Genomic DNA, 19977 nt, shown 5'->3' with positions numbered 1-19977 from the left:
ATTGCCTTACTTAGTCCTGACCCCAACCCTCTCAACATCAGAGTAATTATCTTCATTTTACTGATAAGGAAATCATGACTTCAGAGTCAGTAAGAAACTTGCCTGAAGTCACACAGCCAAGGAAGTGGTAAAGCCCGGAGCCGGGGTCTGCTACATTCCATCTCTCTTCGCTAGAACACACTGCTTTCCGTAAGTATCATGGTTTTGCCACCGTGGTATTTGGCTTCCAAAATTCCCAGTCCTTTTGGCAAGATTCTCCTTCTTGTTTTCTTTTATGGATTCCCTGGCATTGATTTTCTTAACTGGCTCAATAGAATGATTTTGCACAATTCCTTTTTCTCCTAGTCCTCTAGTCTGTGACCGACTCAAGCAATGGACTGTGTACCTACTAGTTGCCATTTTGTGGTCATTCTGCCCCATGCTTCCATACTTGCTCCCACTCACCTGCACCTTTCCAGCTAGCTGATGAGACAGACATGCAAGAGCCTCTTCCGGGGGTGGGGGGGATTTAAAAGATATCTTTAGAAATGATTTGCAATCCTAAGTCATGAGGCCATGTCCCGCCTCTCTTCTCTATTTATTCTCACTCATGATTTCACCCAGTTTTAAATGCCATCTGGATCCCAATGACTTCCACATTTATATCTGCCATTCTCTCTCCTGAAATCCAAACTCGTATATCGAACTGCCCACTCCTCACCTCTTCTTGGATGCCCAGTAGACATCTTAAGCTTACCACGTTTGAAACTTCTGATTCCCTTCCCTACCCACTAATAGGCTTCATCACAGTCTTCCCCAGCTCCACTGATGGGAATGTCTTCCCTCCAGGTGCTTAGGCTAAAGGCTGTACAGTCATCCTTGACTCCTCTCTTTTTCTCACAATGTAAATCCAACCTATCAAGAAATCTCATGGCTCGAGGCGCCTGGGTGGCTCAGTGGGTTAAAGCCTCTGCCTACAGCTTGGGTCATGATCCCAGGGTCCTGGGATCGAGCCCCACATCGGGCTCTCTGCTCCGCAGGGAGCCTGCTTCCCCCTCTCTCTCTGCCTGCCTCTCTGCCTACTTGTGATTTCTGTCTGTCAAATAAATAAATAAAATCTTAAAAAAAAAAAAAGAGTTTCTAAAAAAAAAAAAGAAATCTCATGGCTCTCCTTCAAAATATACCTAATCATTCCTCACCGTCCCCTTCACATTGGCCTGGGATCATGACTGACATTGTTGAATCTCCCAGCATTGACCCTTGTCCCTCTACAGTCTCTTTCCAAATATGTAACCAGAGTGATCCTTGTCAGCAGATCATGTCACTCTCTGCTCAAAGTCTTAGACTGATTTCTCATTATAATGGCCTCCAAGAGAAAGACTGATGGGGAGGACTGACCCATCTGGAACAAAAGCCTACGTCTTCTTGGGTAACTGTGTGCTAACGAAGGTAGTGCTACGGTGTCCTTCTGCATGATGCCGATTTCCACCAGCGTTCCCATGCCATGGCACAGGCAGGAGTTGCAGAAAGCTTGGGATGGGATGAACCAGAACTTTCACCGTGCCCACAAGTTCTATGGTTAGTTTCTGTCCCTTCCAAGTGGAAACAAATGCAAAAAGCAAGGAGATGGCTCTTGAAACTGAACCAAAGTTAGAATTAAGAAAAAAAAACATGCTGCCCAGTTTCATGCAATGCAAAAGTGCCATCATTACAACTGGGTTTAAGACCTCAGAGCTAAGGTTTTCTCCATCCCTAGAGAGGAAGCATGATGGGAAGACGAGGGCATAGAAAAGTTCCCAGGAGGACCTGTGTTTGAATCCTTGCTCTCTCACTATGAAAGTCTAGATTATTATTTAGGAAGTGTTCACTTCCTTCCCATCCTGACCTCCACGGGTGGATTTCGATGTTGGCTTGGCCATGTCTCTTGTTTTGGCCAGTTGAAAGTGGATAGAAGTGATGGTTTGTGAGTTTCAAGCCTGAGCCTTAAGGAACATCACATATTTCTGACCTCCACCATGAGAAGTACTTGCCAAGGGTATCTATCCTGATCCCATAAAAGAAGGGCCATGTGGAGCCAAGCTGCCCTTGCTGACCTGCAGGCCTGCAGCTGTGATGGGAGAAATCAGTGCTTCTTGTCGAATGCCTGTTCATTGTACAGAAGCTGCTGACTTATACAGCTACTTACTAAATGGGTGTCCCTGCCACATCACTTCACTTCTTTGGTTTCCTCAGATGTAAACTGGGATGGCAATCAGACCCACTTTGAAAGTGGGTACTTTCACCAGCTGGGTGCCCAGTGACGGTGAGCACCAGGGGGTTGCTGCCCGAAAAGCTAGCCGCCCAGAGCCTAAGATGGGGAAAGTGTTCAGTTGCGTCCTTACTCGTGACGCTCAGCACGCTGCAGAGTGGGTGCCACGTCTGAGTGAGAGGGACAAGTTGAAGCTGTGCTGGGGTGTGGTTCTGGGGAGCAGCAGAGTGGCTGGGGGTCGAGGTCAGGTGTCCCCGGGTAATGTGGTTGGGTGGACGTGGGGGCAGGGATCAATTTCCTTCCATCTCACTCAGAAGTATGGAAGCAGGAGACTCTGATGGATGTCCCTGAGCAGGTCGTGTTGCCTCCCCCGGCACTCCGGGGCTAACGCCATCATGTCTCCAGAGCCCCTGCAGAGGCGTCTGGGCTTGTGTTTCCCACCCACAGGCTGCTTCCTAGTGAACGATTCCCGTTTCAGACCACCCTCCACTTGCCACCGGGCCAATCTTCCGCAGGCTGGCTGCCTCAGGGACTTGAGCGGATGGAAGAGTGCTGGTGCTCTCCCGCTGAGCAAATCAGTCCCTTTCGGCCACAGTGTCCCGGGCGTAGTGGTATCGAGGCCATTCCCACCGGTAGGGCCATCATTATCCCTGATGGATATGATAAAGCTGCTGCCGGGAACACCTCCATGATTGCCCAGAGTTTAAGAGCACAAATGCCTGTCATTAGGAGGCCTCAAGCAGTTACCGCTCCCCACGTGGGGTCTCTTTATCTTGCTTTCATTCCCCTTCTTTTTCCTTGGCCATGACAGATAGATTATGAGGGACCAAAGGAAAACGGCTGCTCCCACTCCCTTCCATTTGCATTTCTAGGGCATTTCTTCAAATAGGTCTTCTGCCTAGACTCCTTGGAAGGCATCAAGACCCCTCCAGACCCAAACCACATTTCCTGTCACTCGCTCTGTCCCTGTCACTGCTATGGCAGGGGCCACTCATGCCTCCATTAATTCAGGCCCTGCGCATGTTCATTGTGTATACTATGGACATGGCAATGAACCACTGTGGAAGGCAGAGTTTCTCCCTCTGCGCTCTTCACAGTCCTTGTATGCTCTCCTTGCTTTGGGTGGCGCTCTCTGTGCTTGGAATGTCCTCCTTCCTTCCTTCTCTTTTCCCCTCCTTCCTCTCTCCTCCCCTTCCCCCACTCCTCCTCTGCTCACGTCTCTCTCTCCCCAGCAAATAGTCATTCATCTATTCAGTCCTTATCGACACGGCACCTGCTTCGTGCAACCTTGCCATGTATTCTAAGCAGGTTTTCTGTGATCCCAAAGATTTCTCTTAAGATTTTTCACACTGTGCTTGTTACAAAAATGTCTACAGTGCCCTACGATCTGTCTCTCTGCCTAGAGAGTGAGGACCTGGTGGACAGAAAACATGTCCTATTGATCTATCTCATGGCACCTAGGAGCCTCTCAGTAAGGATTTGTGGAGTGAGTGAGCAAACAGCCGAAGGATGGTCTTGGGTTTTCATGCTGCTAACCCACTTCAGCTACGGCCAAAGCGCGTCCTTCTCAGTTGACTGGGGCGGCAGTCAGCAGGGACGCTTCATTCCCAAGAGATGAAGCTGAAATTTCCCTCAGCCACAAAGTGGCCATCCGCCATTGGTCCCAACGAGACCTGTCCTGCTAGCTCTCCAGCCCCTTGTTTGCCCCAGAACTGGTACCTGTTCCTGAGGAAGGCCACCCTTCCACAGCATGGACCCCTGTGGATGCTTTCATTTTCGGCAGCAGCCATGTCACTTAATAGGCATCAGACCCGTGCTGGGGGTGGGGTGGGGGGGGAAAGTCCCACTAATGATGGACTCTGTAGCTGGCAATCGGTTAGAGTGGGTGTTGGGGCTTAATGTGCAATTTCATGGTTTTTCATGGTCTCTACACTGCAAATTTGAGATGATTAGAAAACATTTTATTTCATTTTCATGCTTTTTTAATCAAAAAAGTTAAAAGACTAATAATATTTTATGGGCAGTTAAAAATGCGCTATTTGCACAGGAGACAGAAATGCCTTCCCCAGAGGAGCGACCCGAGTGGGCACCCAGAGAGGAATCCACAGGGGCTCTGCTGAGGAACGGTGGGATGGTCTTGGAGAAAACTCATTCTTTCAGGTGATGTCCAAGTTCATTCACCGCCCTACACCCCATCCTTTTCATATGGAAGTGACCCGGGAGTGAGCACCTTGTGCGGAGGGCTGGGGTCAGGCCATCTTTACGTTCGGGGAGCCTCGCCCGGTGTCTGTCGGGGGCAGAGGTGCAGAAAATGTTGTCTGAATGAATAAATGAAAGAATGTTTTCCATACTCCCCCTCTGGCAGTCCAAGGGGAGACCTGAAAGCATTCACTCTGTCTCTTCCCCATCGCCACTGGAAGCAGAAGCAGCAGGCACAGCTGAGCTCCTCGCTTGGCAGAAGGGGACTCTGAGGGCATGTGGGTCTAAGCATGTTGGCATGCCGCTCTTTACTCTGGTGAAGTCATTATTTACCTGTTGCTTAATTCAAAATCCCAGACCCAGAAGGACCCTAGAAACTGGGAGTTCAATTTCTTCACTTTACAGATGAAGAAACAGAGTTAACACGGAAGAGGCTCCTTGTTGAGACTTGAATCCTACTTTCCTGCTCCCTCCTAATTAGTTAAAAAACACTTTTTTTTTTTTCTGTAATACTTCTTTCATCTCTTGTCGTGAGCTGTAACTCTTCCCAAATTCTGGGATTGTTTTGGGAGAAGTAGCACCTTTTTCCTTCTACCCCTTTTAACTTTGCATAGTTCTCGCTTTTCTGCTTAAGGATTCTGGGGATAAAACAGTCTGGAAACCCCAAGAAATGGACAAAGTCCTCTAGAGAAGTAGAGCACATATAGCAATGCAGAAAGATGTCCCAGACTGAAAAGGGACCCAGGGACACAGAGAAGGAGATTTGGTCCAACTCTGGAAATGTTGAGGTTGGAGCCAAACTACCTGGTGAATGCTTTTTCAATCACATAATTGGCAAAGCCCCAAATGTGGCCAGCTGACATGGCGGAGTTTGTCAGCTAGTAGAGTCCCCCAGCTCATTATCAATCCATGGGATAACGATGACCATCATCATAATAATCATTATTGCCTTAGACAGGCGTGGATGACAAAGGCACCCCGGGGACGTCCTTTAGAAATGAGCTGCTTCTTAGCCAACCCTGACTCTCCAGAGTGACTTTCTAGAGAATTAGAGGATCATGAAGCTGAAAGAGGCCCTCTGAGATCATCAGTTCTGGCTTTCTGCCTCCAGACAGGACTAACCTTTATAGAAGAGTTGCTTTATAGGAAATCGAACCAAACTTACTTTTATATGTTATTCTTGTGATAGTATCTCTGTTGAGCATTCGATTAAGAAATGGGTTTGATGAATCAGAAACCTAGGAGAGAAAAGAAAATATTAACGACTGGGCCGTGCTATCCCGGAATACACATGCCTCTGTACGTTCACTTATTCATTTGTATTCACTGAGTGCCTACCCTGTGCTGAACAGCACGGTGGCCAGAAATTCAGACATTCAAGGCACACACTCTACTCTTAAGAAATCCTAGTCTAGAGAAAGAAGACAGGTGAGTAAATGAATGGTTGTAATGATCTATGAAGTTTGCTATGATAGAGTTGCGGGCATGATGATATTAGGGGAAGACCACCCACCTGGGGAGTCTGGGGAGCTGAGTGAGCTGGCTCTTGAGGGATGGGTGGAAGCTATGAGGTACTTTGCTGGTAGAGTGTGTAAAGGAAGAAGGGTAAGGAAATAATTGCATACAGAGGATCTGTGCATATGGACACAAGAGAGTGAGAACTAGGTATGCTCAGGCAAGTGCTTCTATGTAGCTGTTACTGGGGGTACAGGGGAAGGATGGAGGGTGAGGCAAGAGAGGTAGGCAGGGGCTAGCTCATATGAGGCTTTGAATGCCATGGGAGGATATTTAAGTTCCATTCTGTAGGGATGAGAAACCATCAACAAGTTTTAAGTAGAGGGTGGGGAGTGACATTTTAGAAAGGTGACAGTTACTCTAAGTGGACAGTGAGAGAGTACCCAGAATAGAAGTATCAGGGGATGAAAAAAATCTCTAAGACATAATATAGACCCTTATATCACTGCTTATTATTACATGACTCAAATATATCATAAGCCATGCCATTCCGTCAGCCAATCATCCATCCATCCATCCATCCATCCATCCATCCATCCATGTGCCGATACATCCAATAAATACGTACCAAATGCCTACTATGGGCCAAACATTGTACTAGATGACCAGGGATCAGTTCCCATTTTGGGCCCAGGCCCTCAGGTCTCCAAATTCCTTCTTTGGGAGAACAAGGCAAAGTTCAAGGGGCTCAAGCCAGAGGACCACCATTTAGAGACTGTGATGTGCCCCCACTTAACTGTGCACACTGTTTCTTAAAAACCTCCCTTCTACTCAGTCTTTTCCAAGGTGCAAGGGTTCGTCTCAGTCGGTTCTCTCCTACCTCTCTCAGCCCTGCTCTGTAATTTACGCCTCAGCTGCTAATCGGATGCTGTGACACATCAGCATTTTAAATCTGATTTATTCTGAGGGTTGGAAAAATTGCAGCAGATGATGATTATTATTATTAGATAAGCAACAGGTAATTTTTAGTTTGGAGAAAGCTCAGTCTGTTTATTTTCCCTACATCTGTCTCTCCTTTCCCACACAGTTGCCTGGATGTGCTGTGGTGAGACACACTCCAGGGGGCAGGGAGGAGCTCTGTGAGTGACAATGCTCAGTGGAGTTTGTCAGAGCCCCCCCCTCCCCAAAAGGGAGAAAAGTCCCAAGGCAAAGACTGCTGTTCCCCAGAAGCTTTCAGGGCCAAATTTAGCTTTGCTGTTGGCCTCCTCTTTGGCCATTTAAAACATAGCTTGATGCTGCCTGTTTGTGCTAACTCACATGAGAGGGGAGACAAAAATATACTGTCATGGTCCAGTAAGGAATGTGCCATGCCCCTTGTATCTTGGGCTCCTGGTCCCCAGTGAGTCTGGACGGCACGAATGTTGGGACTGGACCATTTGGGCCGATTAAAAATAACTGACAAATTTCCAGAGTGCGCACAGATGATTTGTGGGCTCTGGTGTGTTGGCGGCGTGGGAGGAGGATGAAGTATGTACTTGGTATAAGTGAGCTTAAGTGGGAAGTTAATGGTGTGTGATTGAGCAGTAATTACAGCCAAATCTCAGTTCCCTGTGGTCATGGATGGGAAGGATGGGGGAACAGGAGGGGACAGAGATAAATAAAACCCACAGATAAACAATTCTTATTTTAGCCAACAACTCTGAGCCTTGTATGGCTCCAGTTTTGGCCAGGGTGCCATCTCTAGGGATCATCTGACTCCGAGGAGGGAGCCTCTCGTTTTCTGTGCCTGCCTACCTGGCAGCGAGCTGGGAAGAGGGGCAGAAAGACCAGAAGGAGGGGAGGACCACCAGAGGCGGGGTGACCTTAGAGCCAAGGGCTCTGTTCATCTCATTTCTAGACATGTGCCTAGCACGGGACCAGCCTCTGTCCCACACTCAGTCGGTGTTTTGGGATGAGTGAGTGACAAGTCTTGGCTTGGATAATTCACTGTGGAGCATCTGGGAGTTGGTTAAGTTGGACAAAGAAAGGCTGTGGCTTCTTTTGAGATCCAGTGAGAAAGCTTCAGGTTTGCTGAGGGAAAGAATGGAAGCATCCCTAGGGAGCCCAACTGGCCTGAGAAGATCCAGGGGCTGGTCCTCACCCTTTCACCGAATGCAGGGCAGGGAACACAAGTTCCTCCCAACAGCCCACTGTGATGCAGGCAGCTGGGAGCTGTGTCCGTCATCTTCCTGTAAGCGCCTGGGAAACACACCCATGGTCTGCTGTTGAGGGGGCTGACTTCCTGGCTTATCCAGCACCCTGTCAGCTGTAACGTGTCTGAGTTCGCAGGATGATAGCTACTGACTCAAGCACTTGGAGCAAAGTGAAGTACCGGCAGGGGCTTAGGCTGAGGCACCCGCCCAAGGACAAGCCGTGTTGGGCGGCTCAGGGTGGCGGACATGGAACCCTGGCACTGGGAAGGCCAGCAGGGGAGGTGAGCTCCTGGACACGCACGAGGCACTATTGTGACAGATCTGCAGGCTTCCCAGCACCGAGTATGGCCCAGGATGAATGCACCCGTTGTATCAACATCATGACTGAGGCTGGTTGAGGGATACAGAGTTTGCCCCGTGCTTATGTGTGGCATCAGGGCCTGGGGGGAGATGTTTACAGGTCACATCCTCTCTTGTTCATCTCAGTTGTTTCTCTGTGTTCTGTTGGGGAGGCGTGTGGTATGAATAAGGTCATTAGTGTAAAAGTCAAGCAAGACCTGGGCTCCTTTCCTGATGGGCTGTCATGAGCTCCGTGCACTTGGGTAGAATGCCAAAGATTCTCTGTGTCATTTTCCTCATCTGCAAGATAAGGATACTGATGGCCGCCCCATGGGTTTATCATTAGGGTTAGGCCATAAAATATATGGAAAGTACGTATCTCAGTGCCTGGAATTCAGAAATCTGTTGTTCATTGTAACAGGGTCTGTGACGATGGCAAGAGGTGTAGTGTAGGGACCAGCAGGATCTGTGCCAGGACCCATGTCCTTTGGGGTGTCACATCAGGTGTTCAGAAGGTATGACAGCCCAAAAATATGCTTTCCTGGCCAAAAGCCCCTTCCTGTTTTGGTAATGACAGCCACAGGAGTTTTGTGGCCAACAGGTGTGTCTGGCTGATGTACAGTTCTGCCCAGGCCACAGAAAGGCCCCGTGGGACCCCCGTGAGGGAGAGGAACTCAGGAGGTGGCGTGGGCGTGGGCTCTGGAGAGGGAGGACCAGGCAGGGCCAAGTGTCTGTGGCAAAGGGTGATGCTTTTGGGGAGGAAACGGGGGTAGTGCCTGGGGTGCCCCTGAGCCCAGTCTCCTGGTCAGTGATCATGTCACCATGAGAACTCTGTTAAAACCCCCCAGTGGCAAATGCTGGATTTCTACCAATCATATTCACCAGATTCCAAGTTCTGACTGGTCTGGCCTCCCATGGTCTGGCCCAAACTAAGGGGCTAGCACAGTGACTACCAACTTTTGAAACTGTCACACATTCCTTTTTTTTTTTTTTTTCTCTCTCTCTTTTTCCAACTGGAAAGACATTTCTTCTTTTTTCATTTTCTTTTAAATTTGCATACCCGCTTCCCTCCATATCTGTCAAAATGTTAAAGGTGATTATTATTATTATTATTGTTAATAAACTGGAATTTTCTCGGCTGGAGATCTGTTGTTGCTGTTGACTGTTGGGGAGATGTGGAGCCTCCTAAGAATGTCATAAAGTCAGCCTTGGAGATCTTTGCTTAACTTCTCCCAGGGGTGCTCACGAGGGAAAGAGAGAGGAAGATGGGAGATATCGTACGGAGCAACTTCAGGGAAGCTGGAGGGGACTGTTCAGGTCAGTGCCTGGAGGGGAGGGACATCTCACATTTCCCTTCCAGCTCTGTTTCCAAGGGGCCACCGAGGGACAGGAGCTTAGTGCCATGGGGCGTCAGAGAGCCACCCCTCTCCTTTTGTTGCATCCTTTTGCGTGCTGTGGGACCTGAAGCCTGTCCCTAGCTCCAACTCCCCTTTTCTCTCTAGAGCAAAGGCTGCCAAATCCTCAGGCTCCGAGGCTCTGAAATGGTGCCATCATTTCTGCATCGTCATGAAAGGGACCTCATTTATCATAAATCTCATGCGTATCAAGGTCACCCTCCTGCAGCTTTTCTTGGGCATGGACCTTACCCCTTGGGTTATTTCAGAGATCCAATAGAGACCAAGCTGGTAATCTGACCGGGCTGGGAAACGGCAAGAAAAGAATGAAAGAAGGCAAAGACACTTACTTTTATAAATATAGAAACTACCACCAATCCATTAGGGCTCTTTGCAGCTTCTGTGACATTTGTATATAACTCATGGTTATAGTGGATAAGCTGCACCTGGCAAGAGGGAAAAACAAGAGTAAGAACAACAACCTCGCCCAAAAGGTGGGAGGCACCGCGTCTCCTCCCTAGATAAGGGTTCACTCTAAGGTATACTGTAGAACAACTGAAAAGACAATCTTGTAGTTGAAAGAGATTCAGGGAGGTGTGTGTGCATGGCTCTGTGTGTGTGTGTGTGTGTGTGTGTATAATGCACACACACACACACACATACACATATACAAAAGTACCCATACATCTTTGCAAATGTTTTCTGGTAACAATCATGCCTTTAATAAGCTCAGTGCCCATCTGGCTCTGGCTCCGAGCCAGGATATTTCCCCTAAAGCGCATGTAAAATGAAATTCACTTTAGGAATTCTCTTATTAGGAGTGGAACTGCCCTGCAGGGGCAGACGTGCCCTCCCGGCTGTGTCCACAGCTGCCGTGGGCACTGAGCGAATCTTCCTCGTGGCCTTGGGTGAGCAGGGAATGGTTAGGTTCTGAGTCAGCCCAGTGACTCTGAGAGGACAGTGGCCAGCCTATGAGATGTGGCATCCTGATCAAGAGAGAGTGGTGGCTCAGGCTGCCGATGCCCCAGCCTGCCAAGGTCATCTGCTGGTGCAGGACTCAACTTCCTCCTTGCTGAGTGAAGGTCAGCAAACTGCTTGTTAAGCCCTCATGCAATAGTTAGCATGGGCAGCAAAGTCTTGGATCTGGGTTCCAGTAAACTAGGTTTTCCCTCTCTTATCTAATTCTTTTTAAAAAAATGCCTTTTAAGAAATTGTGAAACATAGCATCCATATATGTCCAAATGAATGCCCCACCAATTTTTAGCCACATGAGTAATAAACTCCGTCTCACTGGAACTTGATTACTTCCTCTGAAAAACAGGTGTGATTGTCTCTCCTTAGAATTCATCTTAGGCTGTGGTTTTAAAATAGATTTTTTTTAATAGTATGGAAGTATAATTTTTGTAACAAACTAAAAAAATAAAAAAAAGTGATAGTTCCTCCCCCACCTCTGTGTAATCCCAGCCCAAGCAATATGACTATTAACACTTTAGCATATGTCCTTCCTGATTTTTTTTTGTGCTTATAGATCACATGCATATACATGGAGGGTTTTAAAAATAATAAAATATCCAGGATCTATACATTTCTAGGATTTTCTAGGATTGAGGATCCTAGAAATTATCTAGAATAGATAAATTCTGAGAAACATATAACCTACTAACAATGAATTAAGAAGAAATAAAAATCTGAACAGACGAATACAAATAAAGAGATTAAAACAGTAATCAACCCCTCCCCCTCGCCCACTCCCCAACAAAGAAAAGCCCTGGGCCAGATGGCTTTATGGGTGAATTCTACCAGTCATTCAAATAATTCATGTCCATCTTTCTTAAACTCTTCCAAAAAATGGGAAGAAGAGAGAATACTTTCAAACTCATCTTAGGAGGTCAGCATCACCCTGATACTAAACAAAGACAGACACTTTAGGAAAAGAGAACTACAGGTAATTATTCCTAATGAACACAGACGCAAAAAACGTCAACAAGCTAAATTTAATAGTACATTGAAAGGATTATATGTCATTACCACGTGGGATATACTGCCGTGCAAGAATGGTTTAATATATGTAAGTCAATCAGTGTGATATACCACATTAGCAGAATGAAAGATAAAAACCACATGACCATCTCAATAGATTCAGAAAGAGCATCAGACAAAATTCACCATCCTTCATGATAAAAACTCTCCACAAAACAGGTATAGAAGGAACTTATCTCAATGCAATAAAAGCCATATATGAAAAGCTCATAGCTAATATAATCAATGGGGAAAAACTGAAAACTTTTCCTCTAAGATAAGGATACCCACTCTTGCCACTTTGATGCAACAGAGTGCTAGAAGTCCTAGGCAGAGCAATTAGATAAGAAAAAGAAATAAAAGGCATCCAAATCAGAAAGGAGGAGGGAAAATTTTCTCCACAGATGAATAATCATGTAGAAAGCATACACTGAAGATTTGCCAACAACAAAACACTGTGAGCACTAATAAATGAGTTCAGTACAGTTGTAGGATACATACTCAGTATACCAAAATTGATGGCACTTCTATATACTAACAAGGAACTATCTGAAAAGGAAATGAATAAAGTCAATCTCATTCACAATCGCAACAAAAAGAATAAAGTACAATTGACCTTGAACAACAAGGGTTTGAACTTAGCTGGTCCACTTACATGCAGATTTTTTTTTTTTTTTTTGGATACATACAGTACAATATTGTGAAGGTATTTTCTCCTATGATTTTATTTTTTATTTTTATTTTATTTTTCAGTGTTCCAAGAGTGTTCATCGTTGGTGCGCCACACCCAGTGCTCCATGCAATACGTCCCCTCCTTAATACCCACCACCAGGCTCACCTTACCGCCACCCCTCTCTCCTCCAAAACCCTCGGTTTGTTTCTCAGAGTCCACATGATTTTCTTGATAGCACTTTCTTTTCTCTAGTTTATTTTATTATAGAATACAGTAGTGTACAAAATGTGTATTAATTGACTATGTTATCAGTAAGGCTTTTGGTCAACAGTAGGCTATTAGTAATCAAGTTTTTGTGAAGTCAAAAGTTAAACAGGAATTTCTGACTGTATGGGGGGGGGTTGGTGCCCCTAACTCTCGCATTGTTCAAGGGTGAGCTGTACTTTGGAATAATCTTAACCAAACAAATGAAAGATTTGTACACTGAAAACTATTAAACATTGATGAAGGAAATTAAAGAAATAGATAAATGGAGGACATCCCATGTTCATGGGTTGGGAAAATTAATATTTTTAAAATGTTCATACTACTACTATTCAGCTCAATCCCTATCTGAATCCCAATGGCATTCTTTATAGTAATAGAAAAAAAATTCCTAAAATTAATATGGAACCACAAAAGACTCTGAGTAGTCAAATCAATCTTGAATAACAACAAAGCTTCCTGGTTCCACAATATAGGTCAAAGGTATAGTATTAGAAAAAAGTATGATACTCACATAAAAACATATATATAGACCAAAGGAACAGAACAGAGGATCCAGAAATAAATCTGCACACTTATGGTCAGCTGATCTTTGACAAAGATGCCAAGAATACACAATGGGTAAAGGATAGTCTCTTCAGTAAAGGATGTGGGGAAAGTTGGGTATTCCCTGGAGAAGAATGAAATTGAACCCTTATCTCATGTCATATAAAAAATTAACTTAAACTGGATTAAAGACTTATTTATAAGACCTGAAACTGTAAAAGAGTAGAAGAAAATGGAGGGAAAAACTTCTTGACATTCATTGGTCTTGGCAATGGCTTTTGGGTCATGACACCAAAAAGTACAGGCAATAAAAGCAAAAGTAGGCAAGTGGGACTGTATCTGAAAAGCTTCTGCATGGCAAAGGAAACAAAACAGTGAAAAGGCAACCTACAGAGTGGGAGGAAATATTTGTAAGCCATGTAGCTAATAAGGAGTCTATATCCAAAATATACAGGGAACTCATACAACTCAACAGCAAAAACCCAAATAACCCAGTTAAACATGGGCAAAGGATGTGAATTGATATTTCTCAAAGTAAGACATATAAATGGCCAATAGGTACATGGAAAGGTGCTCAACATCACAAGCCATCAGGGAAATGCAAATCAAAACCACAGTGAAATATCACCACACACTTGTTAGAAGGACTATTATAAAAAAGGTAAGAGATTACAAGTGTCGGTGAGGATGTAGAGAAAAGGGAACCCTTGGACACTGTTGGTAGAAAAGTAAACTGGTATGTCACCATTATGGAAAACACTAAGGACAGCCCTCAAAAAATTAAAAACAGAACTGCCATATGAGCCAGTGATTCCACTACTGGGTACGTATCCAAAGCAAATGAATTTGGATCTCAGAGAGAGACACTGGCAGTCCCATGTTCATCACAGCATTATTCACATTAGCCAAGATATGGAAATAACCCAAGTTTCTGTTGATGAATGAATGGATAAAGAAAATATATAAAGAAAAATAAGATGGAATATTATTCACCCACAAGATGAAGGAAATCCTGCCATCTGTGACAACATGGATGAACCATGGGGACATCATGGGAAGTGAAATAAGCCAGAGCCAGAAAGAGACATACTGTATGATCTCACTTATGTATAGAATCTCAAACAGTCAAACTCAGAGAAACAAAGTACAGCTTGGTGGTTGTCCCGGGCTGCAGGGAAACAGAAATGTGATGTTGGTCAAAGGGTACAAAGTTTCAGTTACGCAAGAGACATGAGTTCAGGGGCTCTGAGTATGGCATGGTGATGCTAGTTCGCAATACTGTATTGCCTACTTGAAATTTGCTAAGAGCACAGATCTTAAATTAAATCCTCTTGACACACATGCAAGAGTAACTATGTAGAGGTGAAGGATATGTTATTTAGCTTGACTGTGGTAATCTTTTCACATTTTATTCATGTGTCAAAACATCAAGTTGTACACCTTAAACATACACAATTTTTATATGTTGAAGAAATCTTGAAAAGTTGTCAAAAAATAAAGAATGAAACAACTCAGTAACAATAGAATCGTTTATAATTATGACTCTGAACTTGATTTTTTAAAATGTACAATTAGTTGGTGGCTATCTCTCAAAGCCAGTGTGTATAGAGCTACCTAAGTTTTTATAATAGCTGTAGAATTTCCTGTTGCACGAATGCCTGGTGACACGTTTAAGCACCCTCTCACTGGCTTTCAGTTTGTTTCCAGGTTTTCTTCTGTCTTGTAAACAATGTCACATCAAGCTCAGCATATATCTTTCTGTAGTGGTATGAGCATTTTCCACAGGCTGATTGGAGGATCTAATAAGACAGCGCCTGTAAAAGTGATTTATGACTCTGAAAAAGTCTAAGTGTATTATTATCAATATCCTCTATTGCATTTAAAAAAAGGAGGTAAAGTTTTAGAAGCCGAGAAAGTCAATGATTTTTTAAAAAAGCGATTTTCTTTGATCTTTGAAAAAAAAAACAACCCACCTCGGATACAGTGGTTTGCAACCTTCACTGTGCATTTAAATCCCCTGGGTGCTTCTAATACCCACCTGTGCCTGCTCCCCCAATTCTAATTTCATCGATTTGGAGTGGGAACAGGGCACCAAGATTTGTCAAATGCTCCCCAACCAGCGGGCAGCTGGAGCGGCGAGCCAGGGCAACACAATCAATGAACACCCACTTCCCATCAGTGCCCAATCAGGTGGATGGAAACTTGGATCTGAGAATCCGCTGAGCATCTTGAGTCATTAGAGCCTTTCACGGAGGGAGCATGGTGTTGCTGGTCTTGAAATACCCTATTTGCTTATTGCTTTTTCACTTCTTGTGCGTTTTGCCAATGGTGGCAGATGGTCCTACAACAGCTCTTCTGCAATCAGAAAGGCAACCACAGGCAGGGACTGGCAACTCTCCTTTGCTTGCAGAGAGCAGATCAGGCAGGTTTTTCAGGCCTAGGCCGATCATTTGCCTCCCTCCCGCCCACCCGCCCCCACACCCAGCCCTCGCTATCTGCAGGTGGGGAATCGTTGCTGTGTAGAAGAAGCAGGAGCTGCGGGGGACCTGCCACACCTCCCTTCAGTGTTGAGTAAGCTTCTTAATGAGAATCCAAACACATCCTGCCATCTGCTAAAATCTTCCCACCAGGTGACCTACAAAACCACCTGGGGATGGGCCAGTGTCGCAAGGCATGCGTGGAAATTTCAGCATGTTCTGAGAGTCAGGCGTTGGAGAGCTGGGAACTGGAAGGTGCTCCAGCGGCACGGTGCTTCTCTCCAACTTGCACGACTGAAAAATGCAGGACAAAGTCTCTTGAGCCACTGGGTGACCCACAGGGTGGCTTTCTGCAAGGGCCAGGGACTATGACAAAGGGGCTGGCAAGCAGAAGGGTGAGGCTGTGCTCTGCTCGAGGCTTGAGTTGGCACACTGAGAATTTTGATCTGATGTCTTGCCTCCTCTTTGTTCCAGGGTAAGTTGGCTAGGATTTTGATGTCATGAGCTTGGGTTTCCATTAGGAGTTACAGATGGCCTGCTTCTTACCTGAGGGTCGAACCATATGAGATTGACTTTTTGATCTATCAAAATGGTGATTTTATAGAATTAATATAATCTTAAAATAAAGCAATTTGGAATACAACGTCATCCCTCTCCCAAGGCTCATACATTAGATGTTAAAAAGACCCATAGTGCTTTTCTACTCAATGCGCAGCACAGGGACCAGCAGCCACCACAGCATCTAGAAGGGAACCTGTTAGACACGTAGAATCTTGAGCCCTACTCTCCATCTCCTGAATGAAGTTCTGCATTAAAAAAAAAAAAAAAAATTCCCTGTGATTTGAATGCAGATTAAACTTTGAGAGGTTCTGTTTTCACAGATACTCTTGGTTGGTTAGCAGAGAGCCCTGTCTGGTCTGGCTGTTCCCTGCTCTTCTGGTTCAGGTAGGCTGGGTTGAGGGGTACAGGTATCGTGGATGTTGGAAGATAGGCTGAGCCCACATCATAGGAGGCCTAGAACAAGAGCTATGGAAGGGTTTTGAGCAGAGGGTAAGATAATCAGCATGGACTGCCAGAAGACAGATTCAAGCTGGCAGAGCCTGGAGGTAGGGAGGGTGTCGTTTCAGGAGGTGGCCATTAAGGTGGACAGCGTTCTGTAGGAAAACCACAGAATGTGCATGTTTGGCATAGTTGGGAAGAGTGGGCACCAAGTGAGCCCCCAGGCCTCGGGACAGTTAGGAGCCCCAGAAGACCCTATGAGGTGCCTTGGCAGTGGCCGGGCTTCTTGTTCCACCTGTTACAACACAATTTTGGCATCAAAGGCAAGAGCAGAAGATGCACGGGGCCTGCACAGTCCATGCAGGGCTTAACTATGAAAAAGAGCTGCTTCTCTCCCTAACTTCCAGGTTCCTCGAGTGGCATTTATAGTTCCTGCAGCTGATGCTTTGTTCCTCCCCAGCCGGGCACAGTGGTGCTGATCCAATGCCCACTAACCACACACAATGTGCCTGGTGTTGGTGGGTGGGTCTAGCGGAAGAGGGTCTGCTGCTTGTTCTACTATGAATTTGTGGGGGGAGACAGCCATGTACAAATCATATCCTGCTAGGAAGAGAGTATCAGATTGGTAGGAGAGTTCTGAAAGTGATGTCTATGGATAACTTTTTGCCAGTTATAGGCAATATTTTAAAATCCCCATCCTACACATTCAGAATTTTTAATAACTTGGGTGAGCACAGAGATGTAGTTTGAGCCTCAACTTTGCGGCTGACTCGAGGGGATCAGTGTCTGACATGAAAGAGGTGACAGTAAGTGGATGTTTGACCTCCGAGCAAGAGCAGGACAACTTCAGAGAGCGGAGGGACAACGGGCAAAGTGCTCACAAAAGCAAGCTCTCCACGTGCTAATCCTGATATGCTAATTAAGCATCAAGTTTAGTTATTCATTGAAGAGCTGCCCCAAGGGCTAAGGCCAGCCTAGTTGGAATTACCATGTGAAAGAGCTAACCCTGGATTACAGGAAATTATTATTTTTTTTTTTTTTGGAAATTATTTTATAATCTTGACTTCTTATTCATTTAGACAGGTGCCCTCAATGAGGGGCTTTCTGGAAATGCAAGACTGAGACATAGTTGTCTTCAAGGAAAAAGTAAGATACTGTTGGCTTTTTCATGATGCTCAGATGGGGCTCAGAGCCTGATACCAGGATCCAGCACATTCTCTGTCCTAAAGTCACATCGTGACCTGATGTGAATCTTCCTTGCGTGGTGCTGGCTTGAACCTTGTGTTTTCATCTCAGAATATGCTGTCTCACTCGATCCCTTGCAGACACCTGGAATATACTTGTTCAAGAGATCTTGGAGGGCCAGCTACGTGCCGAGGCCAGCTGTATAAGACTGATGAAGTCCTTGAACTCCTAGAGGTCATTTCAGAGAGCATCCAGAGCTTTGGGGCAACATACAAGACTTTGGCCCGTAAAGTGAATGGCGTAGTGAAGGGTGGGAATGGAGGCGGGGCATGTGGGAGTAGGAACAACGTCAGGTAGTGTATAGTTAGTTGGTGAAGGTCTGTCCGCAGAGGTGATGGGCATCTGACCTGCATTCGGATGGCGAAAAGGAGCAGGGCATGGAAGATTGGAAGGAGGCAGGATACTGGCAGAGAGTGTAGCCTCTGCAAAGGGTAGGGACAAATGGCTGAGCATGGCTGGGGAAAGGTGAAGGTGGCTCAAGATGGTACCAGCTCATGGGGGGCTTTGCAGACTACGGTAGGGAGCTTTGACTTTATTCCAAGCACAACAGGAAGTCAGAGGAAGAAATCAGTTGATCTGATGTGTGTTTTTGAAAGATTTCCCAGGGAAGAGGGGAGACAGGGGAGACCTTGCCTCCCCTTCTTTACCTTACAGCTCAGCTCTGGTCTCGTTTTCCCTAGGACATCTTCCATGAATCACTGACCTTGAACATCAAGTGTAGCTCCTCTCTGCTCCATGGCGCTCTTGTCCAGGGGGCAGGGTTCAACTATCTCACAGCTGGGATGGCAGGGGTACTGAGCGATCAGGACAGGTGTAAGTCCTAGACAACTGGTACCATCGCATGGGTGCTGAATGTCATTGTTGACATTAGTCACCATCGTCATTTGTCGATCATCATTACCAACATTGGATGCACACTTATTTGTGCCAGACGCAATGCTAGCAGGAACATCACCTCATTGAACCCTCACAGAATTCCACGAGTTGTGCCATTCTGTCCATCTGAGTCATGGGGACACTGGGCCTCTTGAGAGATGCTTTGTTCCAGGGAGTGGAAACAGTTGGAATTGCCCTAGTTCCTATGTCGGTAGAGTTCACACTCTACTCATACTCGTGCACCATGATATTCTTTATGAAGTTATTCTTTTCTCTACCTTTGAATAAACATCTCAAGGGCAGGGGTGTCTTGTATCATATCCTCTCCCTTGTGCCTGTCATGGGACTTGCCTGGAGGAGATGTTGGCAATGTTTGTTGAACAAATCCCAGTTCTGCATCCTGTGGATTCTTCATCCAGGGAGGGGCCTCAAGGGAAACCCAGGCCAGCCACTTCTTTGATGAATGAAGAAACTGAAACCAGAGAGGGGCTTGCCCAAGATCAAACAGTCAATCACACATCCGTTCACTTAACAGGTGTTTACTGAGCAACTACTAAGTGAAGGACAGTAGTGTGGGCTGAAGTCAAACAGGGAGACAGGGCCAGACCATGGAGAGCCTGGAAAGCCAAGCTAAGGGGTCCGGATTCCATTCTAAGGGTGTTGGAGAACCGTGTTTATGACTATACTCTCAGGACCACAGGCAAAGCTTCCGTGCCCCATCGTGGAAGTGAGGAGCCTGACAAACGTTGGTCTTTGGTGACAACTAACTCAGCTCCCAAGCTGATGGAGAAGTACTCATCTTTACTACATGAACAGAACTACCGCAAGCAAGCTTCCACGTCGACCACAAGCTATCCTTGCCATTGGTTGGGTGGAGAGCACTGTGTGGTGCAAAGTGCTCATACCGAGTTCACACTTGGCAGCAATGAGGTGATTCACGGGCACGTGCCAGGCTGCGGCTCGCTCACCCTTCATGCCTCAGCAGAGTGTCCAGCTGTGTCCTCAGACCCTGCTGTAGACGTCCAAGTTTGGTTTTCCCAGGCAGATGCTCCATTAGCGGGAGCCCCTTAGT

The 19977-nt window shown here is 45.9% G+C and overlaps 1 protein-coding gene across 1 annotated transcript in view; it reads right to left on the bottom strand.

Annotated features, from left to right (window-relative positions):
- CA10 (carbonic anhydrase 10) overlaps positions 1–19977 on the bottom strand; it is a 495353-nt gene that overhangs the window by 15453 nt on the left and 459923 nt on the right. The window contains exons 5-6 of the mRNA XM_080826757.1: positions 10157–10252; positions 5592–5664 (exon numbers count right to left, since the gene is read on the bottom strand). Of these exons, the coding sequence (XP_080682883.1) occupies positions 5592–5664; positions 10157–10252 (169 nt within the window). The remainder of the gene's footprint in view (positions 1–5591; positions 5665–10156; positions 10253–19977) is intronic.

Source organism: Martes martes, assembly GCF_963455335.1.
Source record: "Martes martes genome assembly, chromosome: 16".
Taxonomy (NCBI): domain Eukaryota; kingdom Metazoa; phylum Chordata; class Mammalia; order Carnivora; family Mustelidae; genus Martes; species Martes martes.
Note: the sequence above shows the minus strand (reverse complement) of the source record. Positions and strands in the feature narration are given on the sequence as shown.